General features: G+C 47.2%; 1 protein-coding gene and 1 long non-coding RNA gene across 3 annotated transcripts; one reads left to right on the top strand and one right to left on the bottom strand.

The window, feature by feature from the left end:
• The first annotated feature begins 854 nt into the window (after nucleotides 1–854).
• On the top strand, nucleotides 855–5,779 carry LOC107279529 (uncharacterized). Of its 2 annotated transcripts, none has more exons than XR_010737819.1 (4): nucleotides 855–1,423; nucleotides 1,523–2,085; nucleotides 4,105–4,444; nucleotides 5,327–5,779. It is a non-coding gene; the product is annotated as an uncharacterized lncRNA (long non-coding RNA). The 2 variants fall into 2 exon arrangements; XR_003239354.2 differs by having other exon boundaries at nucleotides 5,324–5,779.
• Nucleotides 5,780–16,529: 10,750 nt separating this feature from the next.
• Nucleotides 16,530–19,001, bottom strand: LOC4350622 (protein COFACTOR ASSEMBLY OF COMPLEX C SUBUNIT B CCB1, chloroplastic). Its single transcript, XM_015762036.2, has 4 exons — nucleotides 18,653–19,001; nucleotides 17,782–17,906; nucleotides 17,071–17,223; nucleotides 16,530–16,986 (listed from the first exon to the last, which is right to left on the bottom strand). The coding sequence occupies exons 1-4, from the start codon at nucleotides 18,983–18,985 to the stop codon at nucleotides 16,800–16,802; spliced, it is 798 nt and encodes a 265-aa protein (XP_015617522.1). The 5' UTR covers nucleotides 18,986–19,001; the 3' UTR covers nucleotides 16,530–16,799.
• Between the last annotated feature and the right edge of the window lie 68 nt (nucleotides 19,002–19,069).

Here is a 19,069-nt window from a genome sequence, read left to right as displayed (position 1 = left end):
AAGCGGCTTCGTGGTACTCTATAGGCGTTCAAAATGCAACAACTGCATAAGGGGGTTTTTGGATGGCGACGGTGGAAAGCGGACATAGCAGTTTGCAGCAGTTTATGGTTGAGTTCCATAGAGGTGGAGATGGTGCGGCGACGAGTAGCACAAACTAGTTTTGTTTCTCCTCATACCCCTCTCATGCTGGGATGAATAGAATAAGTCATCGATGAAGGTTGAAGCTAAGTCTTCTAGCTTTTTTTTTTTTGTGTGTGTTTGTGTGTATTGCCCTTGTGTATGTTTTTGGCTATGTATATTCTTTACGGATATATATGGATATAGAGGCCAAATTAATGAAAAATCCATTATCCAAAAAAATTGATGGCCCACGGCTTAACGGGCCAGGGCAGATGCAGCCCGTTACTCATTGCATCAGGCCAAGCCTGGTTTTGTGCATGGATCTTGATGCGTATCCAACGATGATAGACTGACAAATTGCAATATTGTAGGCGCCCGACCGATAGCAAACAATGAACAACTATTTGGATGCTAGCTCCATGCGAAAAAACATAGAAATTATCAAATTACTTCCTTAAGAGATGAATAGTGTTTTTGGTGTTGTTTTCCTCCAGAACTCATGTATGCTAAGAATTTAACGAGCGCCACGTAGTTGCATTCTTTTGTTTTAAATTAAGCTTCTGTTCGGCTGCTATTTTTTTTGGGCTGTTTATACATATTGTGACAGAAAATCCCACCCCATATCATTCGAATTTTGGACCATTGGATATGCTTTAAGATTCGTGCAGACCCTTTTAACCTAACTCCTCTCCTCCTCCCCACCGATTCATATCGCACGCCGCCGCCACCCCGTCCTCGCGCGATCCCCGCCGCCACCACCCCACCGCGCCGCCGCCCGCCTCGCCGGCTAGCCGGAAGGGGTCAACGGCACCTGCGAGGCCCCCCCCCGGCGAGCCCCCTCCCCTTCCCCCTCCCCCTCTCCCCCTTCCCTCCTCTCCTCGATGTGGCGACGGCGAGGTGCCCCCGCCCCGCCGTCTTCCCCGTCTCTAGCGGCTCTCCGCCGCCGGATCCGCCACCACTGGCCGCCGCCTCCTAATCTCACGCTTGCTTTGCCCCCGCCGCCGACGCCGGCCCACCGCCCTCCTCCATCCCCACGGCTTCGGCGGCGCCGCCGCCGCCTCGCCGCCCGCCGGAGTCCACCGCCCACCGCCGGTCCTCCGCCGCCCACGGCCATCCCTCTAAACCCCGAGGAAACCCCCCTCTTCCCCCTCTCCCAACCCCCCTCCTACTCTCACCCCAACCCCAAACCCTAACCCGCCGGAGTTGGGGTGTCGCCGGCGCTGGAGAAGAAGGGGAGCCCGCTGGAGTTGGAGGAGAGAAGCCGACGCACGAATCTTGGCATGGATGCAGTGGTCCAAAATCTGTAAGATTTCTTCCCTAAATTTTATTCGAATGACATATAGCAATCCCGATTTTTTTTTACTGTACTGCAGCCAACAAGAACAGTATTTTATATTTGTAGTTGCCGAACAGACCCTAAAGATCGTCGACGAATGTTTTCTTTTTGGATCGTCAGCTGATTTAACTTTGTTTTATGGTTGAATTTTCCAAATCTTCTAATCAGTGGCTGAGCTTCACTACAATCCTGAGGGGCTAATGTGTAAAAGTGTTTTCAAACAAAGGCTATTATACATTTTGTTTTTTGCTATAATACAATTTTTTTCTTCACTGAAAGAGAGGGGATTTCAATGTAACATCCTAAAGCTGGAGGAGGCCATGACACTCTTTGATCTTGATGAAGCTCCACCCGACCACCCTACTCCTAATTTCAATGCCAATCAATTTCATTCCTTTTAAAATTATCTTTAAAACAATCTAGAATTAAACTTGTAATAAATCAATTATCGGACAAAGTGGTGGGGCATCTAGGTTCCGGTGCAGAGGAGGATCTGGTGAGCCATGAGCGGCAGTGAAGTGGACGTGGCTAATGGGAGATCCCTGACGGAGGCTATAAATGTTAATGAGGAAGGGTGCGCCATGGCGCATTATCGACTTACCTTGTTTGGGATGCATCGATGGCCGCAGGTAGGTGTGGTGATTGTCTTGAGTTTTTTTATCCTGAAAAATTTAAAGATTGGATCTAAAGCATGATGGAATTATTTTTTTTATACATTTTCACCTAAAATATATGAGGGTTACATAGGGTTGTAAAGCATTCATGAGTCTCTCGACCCATTACCACTCTTAGCTAGAGGTGAGTGTTACTTCCTTCGTTTCACAATGTAAGACTTTCTAACATTGTTCACATTCATATAGATGCTAATGAATCTATATATATAATAATGTCTAGATTCATTAGCATCTTTATAAATGTGGGCAATGCTAGAAAGTCTTACATTGTGAAACGGATGGAGTAGAGTATAGGGTAGTTAAAGTCATATTAGGATATGACAGATTTGTGTGAACTCCTTCCATATCTGTAATCCTTCCTTATCTCCTCCCCATGTACTCTTATATATACCGGCCCCCTGAGGCTCAATACAATCAATCCACTTTACGCAGTATTCCCCTCTCCCTATACTATCCAACATGGTATCAGAGCGGGCGATCTAGCATCCCTCTCTCTGCTTCCGCCTCCGCCGCCGCCGGGAGTAGCGATCTCCCGGGGGCGGTCACCCCTTTTTTTTCCTTTTTCGTCTTCGCATCAGATCGATCTGGTTCAGTTCCCAGATTGGTCGTTCGTGGTTCGTCGCCGAGAAGATCGATCCCGATCCCCTCTGGCGGCCTCATCTTTTTCGTTCGTTGTCATCGTTGAGTTGGAGAGATCGATTTCCAGGAGTCCTGCATCTTCTCCTCACGTCGTCATCAATTCAAGCATCAGCAGCTGTAATGTCGTCGCATGAATCTACCGGTCGTCGCGGCCATGTCACGGCCATGGTCCTCGTCGAGCCATCCTCGCCGGTCGCTGCCTCCACCGCCGTCGTGTAGCCTCGGTCGCCGCCGATGCCACCCAAGCCTCCCACGCAGGACTGGCGGCGACGTCGTCCGCCCCGCCGGCTTTCCGCGACTCCACTTCACAGGCTATGCCGGGCTCCCTCGACTTCGACGTGACTGCGTGGGCCGACGCCTTCGACCTCCACCTCCGTCGCCTGCCACCGACGACGCCACGGACAACCCTGCTGCCGGCCGACTTCCTCCACCGACGGTGCGTCGACATCCGCCGGGCTCTGCAACCGACCTCCGCCTTCGTTGCCTGCCACCGACGACACCACGGATAACCCCGTTGCCGGCCGACTTCCTCCACCGACGGTCCGTCGACCTCTACCGGGCTCTGCGACCGATAGGATCTTGCCTCTTGCTGTTCGCCGGGGCGCCAAGGACGGTGCTCTCCACCGGCATGGGCGGCTCCAGTGGGTAGTCCAGGTGGTCCCTGGACCACCCTGGATTTTGGCCTAGGAGGACCCCCTCCCCCCGACGGCCCAAACCAGAAAAAGCCCACCACAGGCTAGGGTTAGGACGACAGAGGTCAGAGGAGAGGCGCACCGCGCAGGCGTGCCCGCCACTCCAATCCTCCCCCAAATCACGCTGCTTCTGTCTCATCTCTACCTCTCCCTCCGGTCTCCCGACTCCCCGCTCCTTGCCTCCTCCTACTCTCGCTCTGCGCCAGGTGCCAGCGTCGGCGGCCATTGCGCTTGCAGGCGGCAGCCGTCGTCCGTCGGCCGCCCGGGCCCGGCACGGGCGTGCAGCACCATCCCAGCCGGCGGCGGCCAGCCGGCCACGATTTTGCCCCCGCTGCCCCTCACGGCGGCGACGGTGCACCGGAGTCGGGTCCCTCTCCCTCCTACTCAACGAGTCGACGACTCTCCGGCCTCCAGTGCCCTACTCCCCTGCTGCTCCCTGCCCCTCTGTGAAGACCGAGATGGCGAGTTACTCATTTGTCTTTAGTATATACTTTGAATAGATCGGTCATCGATGAATGAAAAATGTGGATGAAAAAATGTGATTGAAAACTGAAACTTGGAATTTTCTTTTAGCAACAACTTAGTTAGTAGTCAATATAACATTATAACTTAGTATCTCATTAATTTGTAATGCAAATTACAGTGAGACATGAAAAGGAATGGAGACATTGCATCGCTTTTTCGGAAACATGAAGCAAAGGCGAAGAAGAGGGCAGATCTTATTGATGAGGAAGCTCAAATTGAAGAAGATGAGCCGCCACTAGTTGAGCCACAGCCTGAGCCAACTCTAGTTGTTGAGGCAACAAATGAATAGCAAGATGCACCTCCAAAGTATGATGCTAATCATCTTCAATATGATCCAGGACTGAGGTCCCCTATTGCGAGCTATAATGTCAATGAACAAGACGCAGTTCAGCGTGCATATATTCTGAAAGGTCCAAACCAATGTTATCCACATGATTTCCCAGTCAAGGAAATTTATGGTAAGAAGCGCCACTTCAATTTTGTTTTGTTCATAAGATTATGGAAGCACTTGAATTGGGTGAAATAGAAAGTGGGATTCGATTAAATCAAGAGATGGGATTGGCACTACAACAAAAACCTCGTATAGAGGCACTTTTGTAGAGGCATTTTGTAAATTGCTTCTAAAATCAGAAGTTTTATAGTGTAGAGACACTTTATAGAGGCACTTTAAAAATTGCCTAGAAAACTTTTACTCTAGAGACATTTTTATATCATTTTGTTAGATTTTATCTCGTAGAGGCATTCTTTCGGCACTATAAAATGCGTCTAATATATAAAGGCATTTTGTTGAGACATTTTAAACTATGTAGAGACATTTTTAGAATGATAATGTGTACTAAAGGATTAAATATAAGTAACTAAAGGAACAAGTATACAAGTAATGACATGGAGTTGAGTTGGTTAGTGTATCAAAGATTAGAATGATTTAACCAAAAGATCACGAGTTCAAGACTTATCAAAAGCAAGGAAACTATTTTATTCTCTTTTTTGGACTGGTTTTATATGTTTGCGGTACAATTTAGTGTCTCTAAAAAATGCCTCTACCATCTTATAGACATTTTATAAAATGTCTCTTCGTCTGTAGAGACAATTCACCATAAGACACTTATTAGACATTTTTTAAAATGCTTCTATATTGTTGTAAAGGTATTTGATAAGTGCCTCTACAGTACTAGAAAAATGTCTATACAGAGTATTTTTCTTGTAGTGTGGCTTAAATGTTGGTTTTAATCAATTTGTGATGTTTTGAGCTATATTGCAATATTTGAATTATATTTCCACTATATTTGACATATTTGACTTGATTTTGTAACATCGTGACAATTTGGGATGCCAAGTAGGACCACCCAACGATTCATTCCTGGAGCCGACACTGTCCACCGGTCTCTGCTCCGCTCCACAGCCAGTCGCCGCCGTCGACCTGCGCCCAGCCGGCCCAGCCCCTGCCAAGCCAACGGGTCGCCGCTAGTCCATAGGCCGCCCTCTCTCTGCTGTATCTGTACCCTTCTGCTATGAACTTGCGTAGCTCTACATGCAAGGGAGGAGAGAGGTCACGTGGATATGTACGTACAGAGAGGTTAGCTTGTTGACTTGATGAAGGACTGTGCTGCGTTCAGCTTGGACTGTCGTCGAGCGTGTGGATTGCTACCCTGCTACAGTGCTGTTGCTGCTTGTATTTGTGTGTGTGTGTGTGTTTTTCCCCCGATCAGAGATTGGGTTTGCGTCGTCCATTGCCTCGTCGACATTTGCACATCTCGAACATCGGCATCAACTCCGGCTTCCTCTTCGTCGCCTAGCCTCATGCAATTTTGGCTTGATCACCCGTTTATGCGCCCGGCTACGACACACTGCTGCTATCGTCTTCGAGCACGTGTACTACGCCATCAATCTTCTGGTTGCCACTACGTTGTTCCCTCGGGCCGCAGTGCCGCTGCCCATGGTCCCCGTCCACTGGCTGTTGCAACGCTGAGAGGCCCTTCTCAGCGTGGCCTCACCGTCGATTTAGTTCTTGCCGTTGCATCGATATGGAGCTGCAGCTGTGTTGTCCTCTCGGACCGCAGTTTCGCCGCTTTCGTCTTCTTTCTCACCGTTCGCGCATCGACAACCTCATCATCCGCACTGGTCATCGTCAGCCACTCGGGTTCTTCTTCGTCTACTTAGAGCATTGCCGCTGCGTCTGCAAGTTGCCATCATCGCCGTTCTAGGCCGGTGGTCCAGCTACCTCTACATGGCTACCGACGTTGCTGTCCAGGCCGTTGGTCCTGCTACTTCACCATCTTCTTCATCCAGCATGTCTCATTGCCAGCATCGCCGTATCTTCCTCGACTACACTTCGCTCTTCTCCGGCAACTGCGGGTGCTACTTCGGCAATTCTGCCTCTACGCCGTTCTCGCGCCGCGACCGTCTCGAAGGCCTTCTCTGCTAGTCTCCTCCGACATTGGCGTATGATTCATGGTGGTTCCCTACCTCGTCTACGCGGTATTGGCAACACCGTTGCGCGTGTTCGTCCCGAGTTGTCCCTGGGTCTGGCAAACCCGGCGTGACGTCTCGTACTTCACGGTTCGACTACATCGGCTCTTCGGCGTCATATTCCTCCACGATCATCGTGATTGTATCACCGTCTTCATCTCCAGCACGTCCTCGCGCACCATTGGTCCATGATGCCCTCCCGTGCGTTTACAACCACTCTACAGCGCCCCATGCGCGCCCCACGGCTCGGCTACCTCGACATCATCGGCTTCCCTACTTCGGCTACATCGACCACGGCTAGTCTACGCACGGCTTCATCGACCACGGCTCTCTCGGCTCCTTTGCTTTATCTACATCGACTATGGCATAAAGGGCTATCATCGTGTTGAGTATTCTTGCTGGTTTTTTCTTCAGTCCAAGTGTCCGCGCTGCTCATGCATGGACTGCGGGGGGATGTTCGAGTATATGGTAGTTAGAGTCATATTAGGATATGATTGATTTGTGTGAACTCCTTCCAAATCTGTAATCGTTCCTTATCTCCTCCCCACGTACTCCTACATATACCGGCCCCCAGAGGCTCAATACAATCAATCCACGTTACGCAGTATTCTCCTCTCTCTATACTATCCAACAGTGAGGAACAATGGCGATGGTCACGTGGACTGCGAGACAGCCAAGGCCTCTGACTTGTGGGGCCCTCAACCACGACCGCCGCGCCGAGCTCCTCAACCTCGACCGCCTCGCAATGCGCTCCACTACCGCGATCGCCGTGGTGAGCTTTGCTACCCTGACAGCCTTGGCGAACTCTGCCTCCGCCTCGATTCCCACCGGTTCGCCTTCCTAGGCGCACTCCTTGACACTGCCGCCACGGCGAGCTCCTCAACCCCAATCTCCGCGGTGCACTTTGCCTCTACCTCTGCCTCTGCCTCTGTCTCCTCGTTGTCGGCCTCGAGCCTCGGTTCCTCGGCCTCTCCCACCTCCGTGTTGGTATCTACTGTACTAGTGTCATCGCTGGAGCAGGTTGAGAATGCCATGGCGGACCTTGCGGCCGTCGGCGGCGTTGATGTCGAGGTCCGATCTCTCAACCGTCAGGACGAGGCCGGACGCATCCTCTCCGCCTTGACGGAGGCAGTGGACATCAACTGGCGCATCATGCAGTGGATGCTCGGGCCCTTGTGAGGGCACGCCCGCTTGGGATTATGCTCCGAGATGTCTCGTTAGGGCTCGAGGACACTGCACGGAAGAAGATGACGTTCCCCGCCACCGCAACCGATGTCTCCGCCGTCGACGATGCCAAGCTTGAGGGAATCTGTGATGACTTGGAGGAGGAGGCGTGCGCCACGGCGGATGGCACCTCCCTCGCGCGGCAGGTGCTGCGTCTTCTTGTTTTTTTTTTGAAACAGATCAATTATATTGACCTGGCTTTGAAAGAAAGCCCAACAGACAAACAGTCTTATTAAAAAACAGAAAAACACAGTTCAGCACACAGGCTGTCTTTCCCATGAGGCGTAGGTAAGGGCCAACTGAACTACACAGTTACAAATCTTCAGGCAATCGATTTGTCTTCAGTTGTCCCATTTTTTCCAGCAGACGATCACACCATCCTTCCAAGATACCTTGCTCCTCCCCTTTTAGCATGATACACCATTTCTGAACAAAAGAAAGAGTTTTGTAAACAATATGCAAAGGGGATTTAATCAACACATTTTCAAAAACCCAATCGTTCCTAACCAACCACAACGCCCAACACACAGTAGCCAGAAGCACCACCCCAAACCCTATTCATTTTCTTCCCCTTAACCAAATCCAAACCCTCACTGATATTACTTGGTCTTTTGTCCAAGCCAAGAGCATCCCTAATGACACACCAAGTAAAACTAGCTAAAGGGCACATAAAGAGGATATGGTTCGAGGTTTCTTTTTTACCACATAGCTTACACAACTCATCTCCCCCTCTCCACTTCCTTTTAACCAATTGAGTAGAACATGGTAGTCTCCCTTTTCCTGCCATATACAAGAAATGCTTGATCTTTTGAGGAATTTTACTCTTCCAAATACTCATCATTTCAGAATCTTTAACACCCCCAAAAGTGATCAATCTATACATCGATCTCACATTAAAGATCTTGTTGCTGGTGTTAGGCCAAACCACTCTATCTGCTCTACCATCCAGATTATATTCATTTAAAAGGCCTCTCAACCTAATTAAATCTTGACCACTGTTATCATCTAGATTCCTTCTAAACTCCAAATTCCAAGTCCCATTCTCCCATAATTCACTCACAGTCGCTTCTTGATGATAACTTATGTCAAACAACTCAAGGAAAGCAACTTTCAAGGGTACCTGACCCAGCCAAACATCCCTCCAGAATTTCACACACCCTCCCTGATGAACTTTTTTAACCACTAACCTTTCCAGCCAACCCTTATAGTCATGCAAACCCTTCGAAAACTGGAACCCCCTCCCCCCCAGGAGAACTCTAAAAAAAAACTAGGCTGGACCATGTATTTCCTTCTCAGAACTTGTAAACACATATCATGATCTCCATTCTCAATTCTCATGATCCATTTGCTTAGCAAACACAGATTCATCACCCTAGTATCTAGAAAACCGAAACCCCCAAACTCCTTTGGTCTGATTAGAGCTTTCCATTTCAGCATATGGTACTTCTTTTTTTCCCCAAACCCTACTAGTAGAACCTACTTCTTATAGAGTCCATTATCTTATGAAACTTCTCAGGTAGATGGTAAAAACCCATTGCATACATAGGGGCACTTGACAGGCAAGAGTTAATTTTAATTTCTCTTCCTCCATAAGAAAGGTAACCACTTTTCCAGGACTACAACCTCTTATCAACTTTCTGAGTAATGTAACACAAATCTTTCATTCATATCTTCTCAACCACCATAGGAAGCCCCAAGTAAGTAAAAGGTAAACTACCCACTTTATAATTCAGCATATTAGCAACTCTCAATTCCTCCTCCTTACTAACTCCCAGAACATAAACCTCACTCTTTTGATAGTTAATTTTCATCCCAAACATTTTCTCAAAACAAAACAATAGAAATTTCAGCACCCTAATGTTGTACTCCTCATTCTTGATAAAAAAAAATAGTATCATCAGCATATTGAAAATGAGTTAAACCCCTAGGCACTAGATTAGACACCAAACCTTCTAAAACCCCATTTGTTTTTGCACTTTCAAGGACAGCTGCCAAAGCATCACCCACCAGATTGAATAACAGAGGGGACAAAGGGTCCCCCTGCCTAAGCCCTCTATGGGTCTTAAAGAAAGGTATATTGATACTCACTCTGCCACCTTCTGTTATCTTCTTCACCCAACCAATAAACTAATCACTAAAATTCTTCTTTCTCATCACCTCATACAGAAAGTTCCAATTAACTCTATCATATGCCTTGTCAAAATCAATCTTAAAGATAATCCCCATGTCACCCTTTCTTTGCAACTTATGCAGGATGACACACCGCTCAAGAATATTCCTCCCAGGAATGAATGTTGTTTGAGTCCATTGATTGTCTTTGTCAAGATTTTCAAAATAACATTCTGCAAACAGATAGGCCTATATTGTTTGATGGTTTTAGCCTCAACAACCTTTGGCAATAAAAATATCACACCATAGTTTATCCTATCAGTGTTGAGAGAGCCCACATGTAAATCATCCAACATTTCCTTGATTAACCCTCCAAATTCAGTCCTTATAAAACCCCACTGGGAAGCCATCAGGCCCAGGGGAAGTATTAGCTTTCATCTCCTTTATATTTTTGTCTAGTTTCTCAAGAGAGAAAGGTCTGATCATGTTTTCCTTTTCAGCATCAGTTAATCTAAGAAAAGCACTCCAAACATTCCCCAAATGTACATTTCTGCACTCTTCCTTACCAAAAAGTTTCTTATAGTAACTATACACATGCTCCAGTATATCCTTAAACTCAGAAATTGTTTGATCCCCACTTTGCAAAGAGAAACCCCAAATGTACATTTCTGCACTCTTCCTTACCAAAAAGTTTCTTATAGTAACTATACACATGCTCCTGTATATCCTTAAACTCAGAAATTGTTTAATCCCCACTTTGCAAAGAGAAAATGTGTCTTTTTCTGAGTCCCCCATCAGCTACTCCATGATTGCAAAGAGAAAATGTGTCTTTTTCTGAGTCCCCCATCAGCTACTTCATGAAAAAAAGAAGTATTAGCATCACCTTGTAGCAGCCATTTCTCCCCACATCTCTTCTGCCACCAAATTTATTCTTGCAAATAAATGCTTTCCACCTCTTTTTCTACTCATGTTCAAAAAGATCTCTCTCCTCAGCTCTGCTATCAATCTCCCCCAATTTCTGTTCTAACACCTTACTTTTTTTCCCTGAACTTACTAACCTTATTTGCTCCCCAGCCGCTAAGCCACCTTTTAACCAGCCGCTAAGTCACTTTTTAAGAAAAGGCATCAGTAAATAACAGAAATCAACTTATCCCTTTATATGCCACATCATCTTTTTTAAATGTTCTAAAAACACTCATGTTGAAGCTAACCCATCTCTCTCTAGTATCCAACACAACCCACCACAGTTAAATGATGCTTCTATTCCCAAGTACTATAAACAAAAAATTTGTCCAAGGCAATTCTCACAGTCTGTAACTGCATATTAGACCAAGTAAATCTCCCTCCAGCCTATAAAACTCCAGTAAACTATTCTTATTTAATTATAAGATCGTGTCTCTTCTAGGTAACATTGTTGAACTCATGGAGGAGTTTAATCGCGTGTTGGATTCCGAGAGTATCTTTCATATTTGAGTCGGTCTGCACATATAAGTTCTTTAGTACAGATAACGAGTTCCATTGCTTTTGTGATATATTCGAGTTGTAGTTTCTGTCATGTGTTTTTTTCAATGAGGGAACACGCTACGATTTTTCTGCTTCATTCTTCTGTATTTGTTTTTTTACAATTCAGAGAATCTCCTTAGTTTTTTAGTATATAGACATATAGTTTACTTTATGTGATGTGTTTGCTCTGGATTGGAGAGAACTCACTCAAATTTAGTTTAGCAATATTTTATGTATGGGTAAAGAAAGATAGATAAGAAATTCCAATTTTTGACCGAGTGTTTTTCTGCTTCATTGTTCTGTATTTCTTACTTTACACTTCAGAGAATCTTTTCCTGTCATCTCTTGTGCCAGCGCTCAGAAAGAGCTGGGTGATGGAAATACTTTGCACATTTTTTCGCATGCAACGAATGATGCAGTTTTTTTAAAAAAATCTTGTTTGAACATCTCAAGCAACATCTTCTCATTTACTATTATAAAAGTTGGTCGATATAGTGGAACGACGACTAACCTTTCTGATCGCTTTAGTCATTGATCACCCAAGACACACCAGATGACGACACAAGAACACACGATATTTGTTAACGAGGTTCAGCCGAAGCCTACATCCTCGGGGCTCTGATTATGGGCGCTCCTCCCAACCAATATAGCACCTAGCAGCTACGAGTCTATGGCCACGCCTCCATTATCTCCCTGCGTGTCTACGCTACATTGTAGTCGCCATGGTTACATTGTGGGACTCTAACTCCACCGCTAACACCTATTACAACTTTAAATCCAACTGTAACCAAATAGGACTAGTATATGTAGGATCGAATCACAAGAACTAAGCCAACCAGAGGGGGGGTGAATGGTTGGTATGCCCAAAAACCCAAACTTTTTGCGAAATTAAAAGTTACCCTCAAATTCGAAGGATCGCGGTCTGACCAAAGTAGCAGCGCCGGTCTGACCACCTGAAGAACGTCGATCTGACCGATATAGATCGATCGGTCGAACCGCCGAGATTGCCTGCCAGCTCCTGTCGCTGCCACCGGTCTGACCACCGTTGCTCCGCCGGTCTGACCTCGATGCCACCGGTCTGACCGCAGGTGTCCTGCCGGTTGGACCGCTGCACCCGAGAAAACACAAATCGAAAAACTCTTTAAGTAGATGACAACTTTATTGCTTCTCTCTGTGTTTACAAAGTGCACCAACAGCACTTCTTACAAAAATCTCAACTAAACTCGAAACCCTAACTAAACTAGCAACTCAATGCTCTCAAAAGCGATACCGGGAAGCCTCACGCTCCCTCTCTATTTATACATGAGGTAGGCAGCCTAAAGCCACGAACTAAACTCATACTAGAAGTCCTAATCCCCATAGGAAACCTTCTCGTACAAGAAACAAACTTTACATAACCAATCATACCAAATTTGGACTCCTTCAAATTCGACTCCGCATCCTATACGCACACAATACCTCCATCGTATGCCATATAAAATCTTCACCAACCATGTGCATTGAACTTTAGCCAAAGTATCCTGCATGATATCTGGCCGTCACGGACATCGTCTTGTCCCCAAGCCGACTCCCGATGCATCACCGCAAATACTCTCCCGAGACATTAAGTCACCTACACATGAAATAAACAAAGAAACCATATTCCGAGACCAAGCTATCCCCAACTTGACTCATTGTCAGCAAACAACAGTATTACATACGCATATTATCCATCTAGAATCCATAAATATGAAACAATCACGGAAATCCAAATAAACAACCCGAAACCGAAACTGACACAGAGTCGGCCAGTCTGACCGCGCGATACACGCTGGTCTGACCGGCCACCACTGCCCGGTCTGACCGGACCCAAATCACAGCAGTACCTGTAGATCACCTGTAAAAATCCAATCATCTCCAAAACCACTTCGCAAATAAATTCCAAATATCAAAACCAATAATCTCCAATGCCAATTGTTCATCACAGAATAATAATAAAAAACACCTTTGATTTTACAGTATATTCGACACCTATTCTAACCAACTCCACCTTGACGAATATACGCCACCCAGAAGTAGTAGAATCACCATGCCAATCCACCTGTCCTCCAAACTTGGGTTGTCTTCTTTGCAGCTTCACCACGAGCCGCCCGACGAGCCTGTGCTAGACCCACCACCTTCGAGAGACTCAGCTATCCCAATAATTTCTTCCTCTGGACTCCACCTACAACAATGCTCCACCTTCTCTCCTATCATCACAGTCGTATTGCCAATCAAAATTGGATTCCTTCCTAGCTGCCACATCATAGACTCCCCGAAAACCATGTTCATCTCTATCTACTGTCTTAAATTTGACTTCATCTTATCCATGGCTAGATAGCCCATGCCATCACCAAATAGATAAATCAAACTCGCCAGACTTGAAGAGAACCCTTTCTTCCTTATCGTCTTATGAACCGAGCTAATAAATCCAACATCCACGCTTTCCCGCATTTGTAGACTGAACCGATGATACTTCGAGAAAATTCACCATTGCTTTGAATCACCCAAAGAATTACCGCCATAGCGCTTGCTCTTCCTCTTCAGTGACGCAGATTTCATATATCCCCATCGTGTAAACCCCGCAGATCTTGGATATATCCTATACTGCCAAACAGCCCGTTGATGCCCTCAACGATTTTCACCCGCAGTTGCCTGTGATTTTTCTTCAGTTCTGGCTTAACTCCATATATCTCAACTCCTCGTCGAGTCCCGGATATATCCTGTTTATGTCAGATAACTTCATATGTGACCTGACCAGCCTATTGCTACCAGTCTACTCACCCTTTAAACTTGCAAACTATCCATTTGTAGAACCGTCTTGTCCTTCTTCCGGATTCGTTAACAAGTTCCTGCAACGAACCACCTGTCTGTTGAACTCGGTCTAACCGTCCGAACTCCACAGCCTAACCAGTCCGTCGGTCTGACCAGTGGCGGACCCACCATGATTCTCGGGTATTCCTGGGAATACCCAACGTTTTTTATAAAAAAACAAGTATACTTCTAGTATATACACATGTACACATATTTGTACACCTAAATTCTCAATTTTTTGATCCAAACACAGCCCAACTTGTCTCTTACGATGCCTTCAACCAACCCGACCCACTCCGTCATGACCCATCAGACATCAGTTGACCCACTTAGCCACCACTCTTCCAGACAGCCCCCTCTCGCTCTCCCTCCTTGACCCATCCCTCCCTGGCTCGGCTCCCTCGCGCCACTCCCCATTTGCAAACCCTAGGTGGCGGTGCGGCAAGACGGCAATCGGCAGCGGGAGCTGGACCGTGCTACCGCGGAGGGGGAGGCCATTGCCACGGCGGGCGGCGCCCGACACTCCGCCAAGCTAAGGCGGTCAGGTCGGTTGGGTGGCCAGCGGCCGCGAGGGGCAAGGACAGGCAACGGCTCAGTGCTTAGACGGGAATACCCAACTTTGAAATCCTGGCTCCGCCACTGGGTCTGACCACCCTGCCGGCCCGATCCAACCGATATACACGCACCTCTGTTACACGCTTCAACCAAGCCTTCTGTCTCGACGACCAGCAATATGATTTAAGCCTGCGTGCCAAAAGTTGCCGACGTTGAGTGCCCTTGCTGTCGTGCGCTGTCTCGTTTCCTTGATCCTTCTACGTCCAAAGTCCGAGTTGAATATGCAACCGACTTCTCCCTTGTCACCTCGTATATATCAGGGGCGGAGACATGCCTAGGGCAGCTAGAGCTCGAGCCAGTGGCGGATCCAGAAAATTGATTCATTGGTGTCATAACGTGTCTATCGGTGTCATAGTACACTAATTATGCTTAGAATATGATGTTGTAATATATGAATAAGTAGTTTTGCTATAGGTTTTATTGAAATTCGTCAGTGTCGCCTGACACCGATGACTATACTGTTGATCCGCCCCTGGCTTGAGCCCTAGGCCTGCCTCTAAAAACTTGCTTAAATTTTGTTGATTCACCATGTAATTTTTTCAGAAAACTAATACTCAATTAGTCGAGCCATATCTTAACTCTAGTCTTATATAATTTCTGGCTCCGCCATTGTATATATCGTGTACTAACATGTATATATCGTGTACTACGATGAAGAATCTGTTACGGACTCCTCTCCAAACAGCACCCAAACTCAAGTCTGACTAGCTCGTAAACAACTTTTGCACGGTCATTAATCTCTGTGATGTCTCCTCGTTGCAAAGTCTCTCCCATCTACGGCTTGCTGCCTTGCTGTATGCAAGTCCGTATCAGCTCGTGCTTGCATGCGTACTGCACCCAAGCCACGTAATCAATGCTTTTGACCAAGCACATGCCCAATACACCAATTAATTTGCATGCAGCCCGTAGTTTTTGTTTGTTTACTTTGCATATTTACTTGCTTGATTCGTCGCATGCATCTCATGTGCGCGTGTAGCACGTACACATACATGCTTGTTCGTGCCTCTGCACACACCGCAGTCAGAGTCCTCGTGTTCACCGTCCACGACCCTATCGTCCCGGCCCTCCACGTCCACTGCGCCGCACCACGCTCGCTGGCTTCGCCACGTGGGTCGGGCACGTTGTCCATGGCGTTACCCCTCCGATCTCTCCGAACGCCTTCGGCCACGTTCGGCCCCGTCTTCCGATCATGTTCCGCCATCGCCGGTCTGATCGCGAGTGAGGTCGTCGCCGCCGCAACGTCCTCGTTGTCACCGTCAATCTCATCGCCACGGCTGACGACCTCGTGTTTCCTGCTCCACTTGTCTTCTTGATGCAATGCTGAAACCTTCTGCTCTGATACTACTTGTTAAAGTGCGCAGCCCGGCCCACCAACCGTAGGCCACCAGGTCACATTGAGCCTGCTCCACCACAGGCCCAACCGGAGCCATAACTTTAGGTCCTAGGTCTACACAACCCAAAAGACTAGTTTGATGGGTGAGGACCGCCCTCACCTTTTAAATCGTGCTCCTCCATCATCAATTACTGATGTGGGACTAAACCCAACAATCTTCCCCGTCACATCAACCCATGTGACCCCTAAGACTTGTTACTTGGGCCTCGGGTCTAACAATTTCCCCCGTCACATCAACCCATGTGACCCCGAAGACTTGTTACCTAGCCTCTCCACTATGTGACTCATGGAAATTGTTTTGGGTTCCAAACCTTGGGTTCTGATACCACTTGTGGTGGAACAGGCCCAATGTGACCTGGGTGGCCCACGGTGGGTGAGCCGAGCTGCGCACTCGAACATTTACTACTATGCAATTCAATTTTATTATTTTTTGCACTGTCTATCTTCATGAAAAGAGTTGCTTGTTGAGTCACTATATATATCCTAGGTAGAAAATTTGTGTCACGATCTTAATGGAGTCTCACATGGATACACCTCTTTTCCTCTCAAGCCAAGATACAGATTTGCCCGTAGGTATTCAAAATCTCCCTCACCTGAAGTTTGAACCAAGGGAACTGCTCTTTTGAACTCTTTTGTTAGCTCTGTTCTGTAGATAACAAGCTATTCAATCATGTTTCAAAGATCCCCTTAACATATATCATCCCCTTCTCACTGAACTTGAGCTCCTTCCTCATCTGCTCCACTTGGACATCATCACCCCGCACAAGAATTTCGGATACATTCCCGTCATCCGATAAAATCATTTTGACCTTGATCTCTTCTTTTCTTGATGCCTTTGTCCAGTAGTATACACCCCTGAACCATCAAGAAGGGACAGGTTACTACATTTGACCTGGAAATTTCATTCTAAATTTCTGCTATAGAGTTGCAGAGACATACGCCAATGGGCTTAAGGTCATAAGCCAGAACCAGTTGTTGCCACCCTCCGGGACTGCAATTGATAGAACAAGACCGACGCTGCCAAGGCTAATGCAGGTGCAGAAGGTAAGAAGTGCTGCTTGCCCCCTGCTCGGCACCATAGTGCCCTCAAAACTGCGCAAAAAACATAAATCGTGCCTCATTTTGCATTGCATTTTGATGTGAAACAAAATGCATAAGCTTATGCTAGATATGCACTATATAAACAACATGGGCAGCTTTACACTGTACTTCTCTACGGTACCAGGGCAAAACTAATAAATACAACTGCTATACTAGTTTGGGTTTCCATTCTATTACAACTTCCAAGTAACTTGTGAGTATCAGAATTAATGTAATTCTAGCGTAAAGCATTGTTAAGTAGAAAATATTACTTGTTCATATCTTTGCTTCAATCAAGTTCTGTGTTTGAATCACCAAATTACTATGATTGTTGTTATGGTGGAGATCACTGTGAACCTAAAGGTACAACCCACAACATTTGGATTGCAAGAAGAATAAAGAAGCACATTAACACAGCTGGTGTATGTGTAAAACTGTTGTACAAAGTCCCAATGGTATTGTCACACCGTGCTAAAAGTATAGTCCAAAGGTTATCCTGTACTTCTGCATATCATAGTCATAACTCAGTAGATTACTGCATTAGGATAGAAATCCGATCTGGCTACTTACGTGATAACCTCGCCACGGTCAGAGATGGTGAAGTTGTTACGGGTGAAGAACGAGAGGATCTCCCCAGCCACCTGGTTCGGCGCCATCGTCTGCCCTTCCTCCTTGACGAATGTCTTCTGCACAACCTGCACTAGCCAATTTGACATAGATGACAACCACACACTATTGGTGGACATCATGCGAACAGCTCAAACCGTCAGAATGAAAGGTAACCACAATGGTTCACGATTGGTGGATGGAACTAGCAAACACTAATTTACTAGTACCAAAAAAAGGAATTCGCACACTAATCCACAGCACATCTCGCTTATGCTGCTGTAGTGTTTTTACTTCTCGTACAACTTTTTTATACTTGTATATATAACTTTTACTCTTCATGTTTTGAATGAGACTAGCATGTCTAATGCCGGTTAAAAAAAAAGGCAAACCACACAACCATGCTACTGTTTTCAGCAACGAACTAAACAACATCACCTAAAGACCGCACAATTCAGAGAACCAGCAGCCAAACATAACTAAGTCACCATGAAATTTCTCTATTCGCATCATTGACTAGACAGATTTATAAAAAAGGACGCAACGATTTTGATACAGCAAAGCAGTCATGAATCCCTATTGGATTTAATGGTGGTTCTTGCACTGACAAGAACACTCTGCAAAGAAGAACTTGAAGGAAGTGAAAAAGCAAAGCACACTCAGCCACTCGTTGAGCTATCTACAGAAGCAGCAGTCACCTCCAAAGAAAGGAGGAAGGAAGACAGCCATGGTCCAATGCGAAGAGCTCTCGAGGCTCGAGCGCGCGCATGGCGACGGGCATCGCCAACACTCGTCAGAGCGAGATGGAGGAAGCAGCAGAGGTGGAGAGCCGTACCTTGGACTTGACGGAGCGCTTGATGAGCGACCAGAGGCCAGGGACGGAGAGCACGAAGAGCCCCAGCGACGTGTAGTAGCTCGCCTGCGAGTACCCCGTCGCCCCGGCCACCGCCGCGTCCAGGAGCACGGCGGCGGCGGCCGCGCCGCCGCTGCTGTCGACGAGCGACGCGCGGGGCGGGACGACGGCGCGGCGGGCCCTCGCCCGTCTCGGCACGGCACCGCGCCACCGGCCCCCACCACCGGCCGCCGCCGCCGCGCCGCCGGCGAGCGACGGCGGCGGCGCGCGGAGAGGCGGGAGGAGGAGGCGGGTCGCGGCGGCGGTGGCTTCCATTTGGGTCGCGGGAGATAAGGCCGGGGAAAGTGTATTCGGCGATGTGTTGATTTCGGTTGGAGTGGGCCCACATGTAAGTGGGCT

This window comes from Oryza sativa, chromosome 11 (genome assembly GCF_034140825.1).
Source record: "Oryza sativa Japonica Group chromosome 11, ASM3414082v1".
NCBI lineage: Eukaryota > Viridiplantae > Streptophyta > Magnoliopsida > Poales > Poaceae > Oryza > Oryza sativa.
Note: the sequence above shows the minus strand (reverse complement) of the source record. Positions and strands in the feature narration are given on the sequence as shown.